Raw genomic sequence first — 12543 nt, forward strand, 5'->3', positions numbered from 1 at the left:
GACAGAAACAGAGACAGGCGCCACCGGCATAAAGAGAGGAAGAGAGAAATGGGGCAGTAGGAACTTTCAAAGTAAGAGCATGTCTGGACAAAATATGAAGGCAGAGAAATTACCGTACGGGGAGGAAGAGAGCTTCAATCTGATTCTTTTAAAATATGCCAAGCTTTCATTCAGTCAGCAATGCTGATGAAACACACTGTTCCAGGTTTAAAGGTACATAAAATTGTTCACATTATTCATGTGATGCTTGTTCTCTTTGTTTCACAGTCATATTTCAATGATGCTGAACTCGTCCAACTCTCTGTTTGGCTTCCTGTTCATTAGTATTGGGGCGGGGGGGGGGGGGCTATATTTAAGTACTTGTGTAAAATAATCGAGTATAAGGTTAATAGGGTGGAAATGAAAACACTCAGCTTTTTACTCTGTATTGATTATTGGACGTGTCTATACAACTAATACTCTGTAACACTCTTCCTCCCCCCAAATAGGAAGAGGTGGCTCGGCTGTCCTCACTGCAGCCCCAGGTGCACCTCCTGGATAAGAGGCTCAAAGAGCTGAAGGAAGAGAAAGAAGGGGACGAGGACCCTGCAGCATTCCTGGATGTTGACCTCAATGCCTTCAAAGAACACTACCACAAGGTCCTGGAGGATCTGAGGGCTAGAGAGAAGCACCTACAACTTGGTGAGATATTATTAACCTGGTTTACACTTTGTGTCCCCCGTGTCTGAGTAGGTGCTCTCAGGTCAGCGTGTTAGTTACGTCATGGTCATTACTACAATTCTAAATTCTAGTAGCTTTTTAACAACATGTTCATGTCACTTTTATCAGTAATGACACTATCCTGGCTTGTTATATATGAAGACTTTTCCAGCTGACTGATCTGGAAGGGAATTCTTATTTAATTCCACTAACTAGCAGAGACAAAGTAAATGATATATGGATCAGATTTTATTTATTTATTTTGGATTTAATGCTTTTCTACTCAGCTTGATCACTCAAAGTGCTCTGTGCAACGCCTTATTCACTCATTCATACACGTATTAATACAAGCACTTTTTTCTACACCTAAGAGCTTTCTAGTTAACATTCACACACATTGATGACCACATCTGCAGCACCTGCTCTCCCTCCTGCTCAGGAGGTAAGCAGACTTATTTTGTGTTTAAATTAAATGCTACTACACAAGTATGTTTTTTTAAATTGACACTGTCAGCTTCATATAGATCCTCAGAAATATGAGCTGCGTTCAAGTACCAGTGGAAAACTAAGACTGGGCCTCCTCTGTATTCCTGCGTTTTTTTGTTTTTGTTTTTTCAAATTAAACTAACATTTCTTTCTATAAATAAACAGAACCGTTTGTCTTCCCTGTACTAGAAAGCGTAGGTTTACCAGTTACAGACACTACTCAGTAGCCTCTGAGGGTTAATATTTGGTTTAAATAAGCTGCTGCTACATGCTGGACGTTTTTTAGCTTGGAAAAGTCAAATCTGTGTGAGTGAACACCATGGTTACACATCCTCTCAAATGAGCACATGCTAACTACTCACTGTAACGTTAGGGTGGCTGTAGCTCAGGAGGTACAGCACGGCATCTACTGATCGGAAGGTTGGAAGGTCAATCCCTGGCTCCTCCTAGTTTGTCCTGGGGCAAGATATTAACCCCGAGCACTTCAAAGCATAGATACAGTGAATGTGGCATATGGAGTGCTCCAGGGGACTAGAGAAGCGCTGAATAAGAATCAGTCCATTTACCCTTCTCTGGGTAAAGTTACATGAAACACTATGTATTAAGGCTAATTGACCGTGTCTTTTACTCTGGCTAATGAGTGACAGAACTGATAAGTCAATAGAAAGACAGGAAAGAAAAACTAGAAGGCAGTTTGAAGGAGTCACTTTTGTACTGACTCTGGCTGAAACAATGCAGCTTTATGCCAAACCCATACTTGTCCATCAAATTGCAAGCCAGAGAAGTGCGATTGGTCACTCCAGCGAGCATGTCTCTAGAATCCAGTGGCAGCCTGCTTTACACCACTGCACAGACTTCTCTGAGATATCGCTTTTCTTTCATCTTTTTCTTGTCTGTCTTTAGTTTTGGAGAGTTTGCCCCCAGCTCGCTATAGGGAAACAATATCAACATTGTTGTCATGGTTACAACAGTGTGAAGCCAAGCTGGCCATTCCATCAACAGCTGTTACAGAATATTCAATCATGGAGCAGCGACTAAAGGACAATCAGGTTTGTTCCCACACACACATACGCACAGTTCTAACGATGGCTTTTAACTACTGTTGAAGTGAGAAGCAGGCCAATGTTTTGTTTGACTGACATTATAAATTGACCATAATTCACTGCTACATTACATGGATGTTATCTATTTGACCTTTAATAGGACTTAGATGTCAGCTCTATGTTGATGGCTAGAAAAGGAATTCTATTTACAGCATCTCTCTGAAGGCAGATGCGATGTGGTCACGTCCGGCTAAATGAGAAGATGGCAGAGGTTTGGAAATGATACACTATGGGGCGATCGTGGCTGAAGAGTTGGGAGTTCGTCTAGTAAAGCGCTATATAAATACAGGCCACTTACCATTTTTATTTGGTGGACTAAAGTAAAATGTTAATCGTAGCTTTAAGTCTCCCTTCAATTTTTCTTATTGAAGAAGCTGATCAAGATCAAACATATGTGACCCATAAATACACTGAGAGATTATCTAACAGCACGTTTGGTTTGGGGCTATATAAATAAAATTGAAGTGAATTGGATAGATGTTTGGACTTTAAATAAGCCTGCAATGAGACAGGAGGGAGGGTCAGACTCAGTGAGGGCCCGTCTTGGATGTTGTCGATCTGCCAGTGGAGCCATAGTGATCATAAGCATGCAGCAGATTAAAAGGACGTTGTTGATGTATGCCCATAGTCATGTTCAGATGTTCAGCGTTTCAATTACTCCGAGTGTTTAAAAAGTCAACTGGCATTGATAAAGACAGCTGTCCTCGTTACTTCTTACTTTAACTAAAATATTACCTACTTTTGCTACATATAAACTAACATGTAATTTGCATTCATATAGATTATGTGACAAGTAAAGTTTAAATGTTGAATCTGCATATCATGAATTTACAAATTTATTACATAGATTTATGCTCATGAGCCTCTTTGACTTTCCCTGCAGGCCTGAGTTGCTTATGTTCAGCTGACGTGTGCATGCACTCAGCGCTTTGTAAGCTTGATAACTTTAATGTAGAATAACAGAGAGATCAGGCCTTGTAGGCTGAAATTAAAGGTAATTATAGATAGAGCAGCACTGTGGTGAGGTGGTTAGCTCTGTTGTCTCACAGCAAGAAAGTCCTGGGTTCGATATACTACATCTGTGCCGGCTTTGTTTGTGCAGAGTTTGCGTGTTTCTGCATGGGTTCTTTATCCCACAGTCCAAAGACATGCACTGGTGATTCTAAATTGCCCATAAGTACAAATGCGAATGAGCTGGAATAGGCTAAAGAATGGATAGATAATTATACAGAGAAATTCATCTTCTGTGTCCTTCTTCTCATATATAAAGACAGGAATTCCACACATGTACATGTCTGCTCTCTGCAGATAACAGCATCCAGATGAGTGCTGCTGTCATGTGGAAATTTAACTCTTCTCCCACTGAAAAATAAAACTTGAGACAATATTAAAAACAACCTTATTGTGTTGAGTTAAATGACAGCTTGAAGAGAGATGAGCATTATTATGCACAGCTAGTTGAAATGATTCCCTCATCACTGATTTTGGTGTTATTAAATGTCATGACTGATTTTGGGATTTTGATGTAGTGGGTGGTAAGTAGTGGTAATTTATGGATGTTCCCCAATCAGGAAATTGGGGAAGAAGAAATTACTTGTATATAGTGTATGTTTTATATGATGGAAGAAAATGAAGTTTGGGATATATCCACTAGAACACGGGTTGTTTGACCTGTATGGGGGCTTTGCCGTTGGCTTCCTGCTTCTCTCCTGCTTTGCTTCTTGTCTTTCTTCTCATCCTGGGCTTAAAACTGAGAGCTGACCTGTCCAGGGGCTGTTCTCAAAATGAGCTAATCTAAGCCTCTGAGCCACCTTGGTCTTCCACTTTCCACCTCCAATCTTAAGTGCACCAGAAACATTGTCACTTATTCAGCTGAAATTCATTTTTCATGGCAGAAAACAAATTGTAAATCTACAAAAAGCTTTCTGTTACTAAATGTTAATGCAGTAGCCACGTTTGGAGTGAGCCTATGCTCTCTATTAATTGTTCTTTCCCTTCCCACTGAGAATTGTATAAGGAAACAAATCATTTTGGCTCCATCACATTGGGAGACATGTTTTCCTTCGTTTCTGCCAAAAGATTTAGCAAACATGATTCATGAGCACTGAGTGACTAATGTGACTAATTTATTGTAAAGTGCTTAAATTGACCGTATGCACAGGAACATTATATAATATTAATGATGTTCCCTGTTTGGTTAACTTAACGTTTATGTTTTCTTAGAGCAAAAATTAGTTGACAGCATCTGGTTTATATGTATGTAAATAGATGGGACAGACTAGGACTTACCATACTGTCTGTCTGTCGCTCTGCTGCTCCTCAGGCTCTCCAGGTGGCTCTGGCTGAACACCAGGGGGATGTGAACTACCTGACTTCAGCTGTGGAGCTGGTCTTCCAGAAAGCACCACCAGATGTCAGTCAGAAGTAAGAGCTGAATATGTGCAATGCAAATAACTAAGGTGTGTCAGTTCTGCAGATCCCAGTGCCCATGTAGCGGGACGTAGATTGTCCCTTTTCAGCCATCTTTGCAGAGGCTCAGGCCCTCTAGACTGCTTAGTTTTTCTTAGAGATTTAGCACTTTATGCTAATTTGCTTCATTGCTTCTGAAAGAAATAGCTGCTGTTAACTAAAACATTTCCCGTTTATTAATAGTTTGTGTTTAGCTGCTAGTTTTAAGAGGTGAAGAACTGAGAGGAGATTGGTCAAAGTATGCCTCTGCCACAGAGATCAGAGCAGTAATGGTAAATGGACTAGTTCTTTTATACTGCTCTTCTACTCTACCTAAGGACTCACAGCAAAGGCCATAATGGTCCACTTGTCCCATTCTGTTGTACATTTTTTGGCCTTCAGACAACAATTCTGATTGCTTCACTGCCAGACAGGACAGGCAAAAAAGAAAAAAGGAGGAGTACCAGCGCTCTTAATCAACAAGAAAGTTGATTGAGAACGATTCAAGACGTACGCTTAGAAAACAAGTACTAAACCTCCCTTATTTTCTGTGCGTGTAGGTATCGCAATGAGATGGATGCCATCATGGGGCGTTGGAGACGACTGGGCTCCACTTTGACAGACAGCGCCCAAAGAATACAGGAACTCATGGCCAAACTGATGCAGTTTGAGGTACACGGGAGAGAGCTTTTTAAATGTTTGCATTAAAGTTAAAATAATTCTTGAAGTAATGTTCTTAATATAAAGAAACAGAGATGCTGTAGATTTGTTTCTACTGTTTCTGCTTTCTGTCTGCCTCTCTCTCTGTCAGAATGACGTAAAGACTTTAAAGAAGTGGATGGAAGATGTCGACGTCTTCCTAAATGAGGAATGGCCAGCACTTGGAGACTCTGAGGCACTCGAGAAACAGTTAGAGCAGTGCACAGTAAGGATTAAAAAACTGCATCCTGTCATAACTGTAGATCTCTTTCAGAAGCAACAAATTACTGTTGTTACCAAAAACAAACTTCCAGAGTTTATAGAAGCTTATTTCCTTATATATATATTTAAAGTTCCCCTGAGAACTGATACAATAAATAGTGAAGGTTTCACAGTATCTGAGTTTAGAACACATCACTCAAGGAAAGACAAATATGGGATACAGCCAACCAAAGACAGATAGTCTGCCTGTATAACCTATATCTCGATTGGCCAGGCTTTGGTGAATGACATTCACACCATCCAGCCCAGTGTCAATGGCATCAACGAGGTGGGCCTGTACCTAAAGAAAGAGGCTGAGCCTCCATTTGCTGTGCATATCAAGAAAGAACTGGACTTACTCAATGCCCAGTGGGAAAACATTTGCAAACAGGTGTGTAGCCTTTATCCACAGTCTGTTTTCATGCTTGGAGTCGTGTTCAGCATTAAGCACCTTTGCTGCTATGTGTTATCTGTCTAGGCCTATGCAAAGAAGTCAGCTCTAAAAGGAGGCCTTGACAAGACCATGGCTCTGAGGAAGGAGATGCAGGAGATGCAGGAGTGGATCAACCAGGCCGAGGAAGACTACCTGGAGAGAGACTTTACATATAAGACGCCTGAAGATCTATGCAAGGCTGTTGAGGAGCTAAAGGTATATGTTAGTGTGAAGCAAAAACCTGATCTGCTTGCAAAGGTAAACAAATAATAAATATTGTGTGACACAGTCTGAAGAGGCCGGATGAATAACGGACTGGGTAAAAAGGGTGGACAAGAGGGTGGAAGGTTTCATGAGCCTAAATCATGCCTCACACTTATAACTTCATAATGTAGATTTAAGGGAAAGCTCGTGGAAATGCCTAACCGCTTTAGTAACTAGGAGAAGATGTCATTCAAGCACATGTATTTACATGAGGTGAAACTAAATTTCCCAATTAAAGTCACCAATATATCATAGAAAAAAAAGAATGTATTTACTGTGTAACAATAAGCATATTTACAGTTTAGTGTAAATGAGAAAAAGAAACATATAAAATAAGATACATTAGAAAATACCCCACTGTGGGCAGTCTTCTATCCGTCAAGTTTGGGTCCTCTATAGAGCATCTTTGCTGGTCCTGTGCTTTTCTGGACAGAGATCTCAGATGGTGTTCCCGGGGCCTGCTAGGGCTACTCACCCGTTTCGCAGGGCGCCGAGTGCTCTGATTGCCACGGGGACCACTTTGCCTTTACCCTCCACATCTTCACTGGCTCCTCTGTCAATCCTTTGTATTTAGGTTCTCATGGTCCTCCTTCCTGATGTTGCTATCACTACAGCCTTCTCCCTCTGCTAGTCACTCTCAGTAACTCAATATATTTCATCATGGTACTGTGATACACTGTATTGCCAAAAGTATTTGTATTTGCTTATCTGCCTTCACATGCATATGACCATGAGTGACATTGCCTTCTTAGTCCATCGGGTTTAAAATGGCGTCAGCCCACCCTTTGCATCTAAGAGACCATTAACTCTTGTTGAAAGTTTTCTGGCTGCTCTCTCAGCCCTTGGTGTTTCGTGTTCTTTCTTCCTCATGTTGCTATCGCTGGTATAGCTACATATATATTCCTACAGCCGTCTTCATCTGCTTGTCCACCACTACTATGTCCAGTTGGTTAGCCACAGGATATTAGTTTGGTCATTCTCAACCACCCTGGGGGACGTATCCTATTTTGGCTTTGAGACTTCGTAGCCATATTCGGCATACATATTTCTGTATGCTGTGTGATCCACTTGGTTACAGCGTCTTGCACCCTGCAGTTACATGCTGGATTGTCTCTGGCATCTTTGCACAGCCTGTATGTGTGAGTTTCTGTGTGTCGCCTGTGAGAGGTGTTCACGATGTATGTCAGCCACTCCAACCGTTGCTGTGCAGTCTCTTACGTCCTGGAATATTGTTGGGGCCTGCAGCTTTATGGGGGTCGCTGCTGCTGAGGTCATGCAGCAGAAGCATGGGGGTAGTTCATCTAGTATAGGGCCGGATATAGTGAAGGGGGAGGTGTTGGAGTCCTTGAAGAAGGTATAGATGTTATTGGTGTTTGGTTTTATGGTCGGTGATGTATCTTCATTACGCACCGAAGTTTTACCCATTTAACATGTAGAAAAACCGAGAAATCTTTAGATAATAAACTTATTCACAATGAGTCCGTAAGTAATTTTTGTTTTAAACAAACAACTATTTATCATTTTTGTCACTAAACTGCTTCGTTAGTCTGCACCACTTCTTCAAAAAAGGAACAATTTAAACAGAATTTGAACATTTCCAAACATGGAAAAACGAAGTCTTAAAAAAAGAAATACAGAAACTTGTGAACAGAGATGAAAACTATATGATTTAGTGAGGGTTTAATACTATTCACTCGTAGTGGCTGCAGTGAGCCTGTTTTTGATTGCAGAGCTGTGGCGGGGAGTGGTCTGTGGCGTGGCTGTGGGTGAGGCGGACGCACCTGAGCGGCATCCCTAATCACGCCTGGCCGGCTTAGAACAGAATGAACTAGGTCCTGTCGTTGTTGTTGATGATGTGTGTGGGCTCCAGCCGAAGAGCTGCAGCCGCGTGTGTAAGTCGACAGCCGCAATAAAGACGTGTACTGAAAAGTTCGAAAATGTGGTTCGGTCTCTCGCGCCGCAGTCGTGGGTTTCAGCACCACTGTAAACGCCTCACAACAGACACGACCACGTTTGCACTTTTCAGTACACGTCTTTACTGTGGCTGTCGACTTACGCCTGCAGCTTTTCACAGGATGCACATATTATTAAAGTAACTGCTGCAAATTTCTTTGTTCCCACGCAAAAGTAATTTCAGTGTTAAACATTAGTTCCACATGGCTTTTCTGCCAGGTAACTTGTGCCCCACCTGTCAGAACTCTCACACACTTTGAGAACCACTGCTTTAAACTGACAAAAATTGGATTTTCAGTAGTCCGGCCTACTTAAGATCAATATACAATACAATACAATACAATTTTATTAATATAGCACGTTTAAAACCGGGGGTACACCAAAGTGCTTCACAATAAGGAATAACAGTAAATGATCACACTGAGCAGTGAGTCATTAATACAAGGTAAAATAGAGAAAATAGAGAAACAAACAAAAGCGATCACCCCTAATCTTCCGATGGTGCCTGGGCTAGAAGTAACTGACCAGAAGATCGTAAAGAACGGCTGGGAGTATAGAGACTGAGGAGGTCGGTGAGATAGTCAGGGGCATGGTTGTTTAGGCATTTGAAAGTAAGCAGCAGAACTTTAAAATCAATACGAAATTTAATAGGCAGCCAATGTAAGTCAGAGAGCACTGGAGTAATAGAGGCAAACTTTCTAGTTCCAGTTAGGAGACGAACCGCAGCATTCTGAAGGAGCTGTAATCGTTGGAGGTGAGCAAGTTGGAGTCCAGAGTAAAGCGAGTTACAATAATCTAATCTGGAATCGCAAAGGCATGTGCCAGTTTTTTAAGATCTTTGTACGGTATTAGTGTTTGACCTTTGAAATTTGGCACAATTGGAAGAAGCCAGATTTAACTACTGAGGAAACCTGTTTATCTAGCTTAAATGAACTATCCAGGCAAACACCTAGCTTACTTACAGTATCTGTAAGAAAGTAAGCAAAGGGACCAAATCGCGCAGCTAGCTGGTATCGTCGAGTGTGACTATCAAAAACCATAATCTCGGTTTTCTTCTCATTTAAAATGAGAGAATTGGCTGACAGCCACTCTGTAACCTCTTTCAAGCAGTCAGACAAACGATTCAATGACGCTGGCAGGTCATCACACTACTGGAAATAGATTTGAATGTCGTCAGCATAACAGTGGTAGGAGATCTGATATTTGTCAAAGATAGAACCCAGGGGTAGCATGTACAAGGCAAATAGTAGAGGGCCCGGCACAGACCCCTGCGGTACTCCACAACAAAGAGGGGCAGCGGTGGACGAGTAGCAGCCCATCAGAGAAAGTCCTACCCGAGAGGTAGGATTTAAACCAATTAAGGACAGAATCCTTGATGCCTATAACATGTTCCAGTCTCTCTAAAAGAATTTTATGGTCTACCATATCAAAAGCAGCGGACAGATCCAATAAAATTAAAATGGCAGGGCAACCTAAGTCAGTAATTAAAAGAAGATCATTGAAAAACCTGCCGTTTCAGTGCTGTGGTGAGGTTTAAAACCAGACTGAAATGTGTCACTGTTATTTGCGTTTAAGTAGGCCTGTAGTTGCAAAAGCACAGTTCTCTCTAATATTTCAGATAAAGTCTAAATGAAGTTTAGAGATTGGCCTATAATTCACACGGTCAGTGTGGTCGAGGCTGGTTTTCTTTAGGACAGGTTGCACCACTGCATGTTTAAATGCAGCTGGGACACGGCCCGTGAGTAATGATAAATTAATCAATGATAAGAAATGAACATCAAACCCATCCTTTAAAATCCGGGATGGGAGGAAATCATGAGCCGAGTTCGAACTTCTCAATTGATCAATTATACTTTTAAAAGTAGAAAGTGAAATTGGCTCACACTGGCAGAAGTTGGATGGAGGTCCACCAGGAAGATGAGGGAGTGAGGTTTTTAGATTTTCCTCGTGAAGTAATTTAAAAATTGCTCACAGAGAGCTGGGGAGGCAAAGTCTAGTTTATCAGGGCAAGATTTGATGGCAGAATTGAAAATTTTAAACAGGGCCCGGGGGTTATGGCTATTAGTCGCCATTGATGTTGGACAAAAAAGCAGCTTTAGAAGTCTTAACAGCGTCCTGATACATAGTGTGGCTGCTACATAAAATGTCGAGGGATACCTGAAGCTTGTCTTTTTTCCACCTCCTCTCAGATTGACGACAAATACGACGTAAGCCTCATATAGAGTAATTTAACCAGGATTGAGGGGAGGATCTAACATGCTTCATCTTTATGGGGGCCACTAGGTCCAAGGTGGTTGAGCATGTGGATAACATAGCAGTCATAACTTCATCAGCCGAGGGGGGAGTACAACACTTGAGGTCCATCACATCAGGACCAAGGCGGACAGAGTTTAGAAAGACAGCAGTGAAATTAGCCGCACTCTCAGAGTCGATTACACATACAAGGGCGACAGAGATCAGCAGTGTTTATATGTGTTACACCTAAGTCTGCATTAAACGTTACCAGGAAATGATCAGAGATACCAACGTTGTCAATGTCCTTAATGCTAATATTTAGGCCATATTGGAAGACCAGATCCAGCATATGGCCTTTTACATGGGTCGGTGCACTCACTCACTCATTGTATAAGGTTAAAAGAGTCAGTGAAAACAAGGAAATCCTTGGCTAAGAAGTCCTCCTTACTGCAGATATGTATATTAAAATCACCAGAAATAAGAACACGTCATAATTTCAAAACAGAGAAGCTAGAAAATCCGCAAATTCGGGAATAAAAGACTTATTGTATTTGGGTGGCTGATAAATCACAGCACGGAGAGTCATAGAGGGGCCAGTCAGTTCCAATAATTGAGCCACAAAGCTAGAGGAAGTAGGAGAAGGCAGTCGCCGAAGTTTAAGTTTATTTTTAAAAAACGCGGCTATGCCTCTGCACTTCCCCAAAAGTCTCGGTGAGCTGAAAAAACCACAGTCAGGGGGAAGAAGTTCAGAGAAGGAGAAAACTCACCGGGGCGAATCCAAGTTTCAGTCAGGAATAAAACATCCAGGTGCAGGGTGAGAAAAAGATCGTTTAGGATGAAGGTTTTATTCACCAGCGATCTTGTGTTTAACAATCCCATCCGGCTCTTAGTCACCTCGTCCCCGACAGAGGCGCGTCTCAACTTGCTTAGGTGCCTGTGTTGAGCACGAGTCCCAGAGGTCCCAATCCAGGTCCGAAGTGGCGAGCACAACACCGTAAAGGTCGGATACAATTGAAGTCCAACAGGGCAAATCCGGCGATGGCTGAGCAGTTTGAAGGATGGCCGGCGGTGGGAGGTGAATGGAAATTGCAGAAAGTCTGGGATGGGAGAGGAGTTAGCCGCAGCATGTACCTTAAGTAAGGCTTTAAGGCGAACCCGAAGTCCACTCCGCTTGCCACGCTTCCTGGAGCGCCTCTTAAATAGGGAAGGTGGAGGCAGGCAGAAAGTTCTTGTAGACGGGCAGGTACGCAGCAGCGTAGCGTCTCCTAAGTCCCAATGTAGCTCCAGTTCGTGGAAGAGAGGTGGCCGGAGATTTAGCAAAGTTAGACGATCATATGTGATTAAAGCATTGTTCTCAGAGAAGCATGAAGCCAAGACAAGAATAAAAAGCACACAAATGTCTACATAAAAAGTGTGAAAACAGAGACGAGGGTAAGAAGAGGTAGGACGGCCTGCCGAGCACACTGGCGCCATCTTAGTACAGTACAGTACAAATATGGGCTGTATGTGGCCTCAATGTAAAATTAGTTTGACATCCTTGCTCTATGTCATTACTCCAGTCGGAATGGCGGCATCAGGGAGGCGCAACCCATCCCATTGTGACACAGCATCAATCGTAATTTAAATTTCTCTTAAAAAGTGGAAAAGCTGGCAATTCCTTAGCCCGTGGTGACAACAGAGACCTCCACCTCACAAAATGTAGGGGAAGAGGCTCTCCAAAGCTCACACTACTAAGCAGCTGCTGCTTTTCCCCGATTGTGTGAACATTGGACGTCATTATGGATCAGTGTCTCCATTTTACCACAGCTGCAATGCAGGCGCCAAAAAAAACAACAACAAAAACAACATCATGCCAACCATTAAACATGATACTGGTAGTGTGATGATCGAGGGCTGCTCAGGACCTCAACGTATTGCTGTGACTGTTGGAACTTTACAGGCCATCAGTTTGTTTCCTGAAAC

At 42.2% G+C, this 12543-nt stretch overlaps 1 protein-coding gene across 5 annotated transcripts in view; it reads left to right on the top strand.

Moving 5' to 3' along the window:
- dmd (dystrophin) overlaps positions 1-12543 on the top strand; it is a 262554-nt gene that overhangs the window by 124809 nt on the left and 125202 nt on the right. For all 5 annotated transcript variants that reach the window (XM_080296865.1, XM_080296862.1, XM_080296864.1 and 2 more), the window contains 7 exons: positions 489-681; positions 2089-2234; positions 4612-4712; positions 5297-5408; positions 5548-5661; positions 5932-6087; positions 6175-6345. In XM_080296865.1, the coding sequence (XP_080152991.1) occupies positions 489-681; positions 2089-2234; positions 4612-4712; positions 5297-5408; positions 5548-5661; positions 5932-6087; positions 6175-6345 (993 nt within the window). The remainder of the gene's footprint in view (positions 1-488; positions 682-2088; positions 2235-4611; positions 4713-5296; positions 5409-5547; positions 5662-5931; positions 6088-6174; positions 6346-12543) is intronic.

The sequence above is a fragment of the Astatotilapia calliptera genome, chromosome 23 (genome assembly GCF_964374335.1).
Source record: "Astatotilapia calliptera chromosome 23, fAstCal68.1, whole genome shotgun sequence".
Lineage (NCBI taxonomy): Eukaryota > Metazoa > Chordata > Actinopteri > Cichliformes > Cichlidae > Astatotilapia > Astatotilapia calliptera.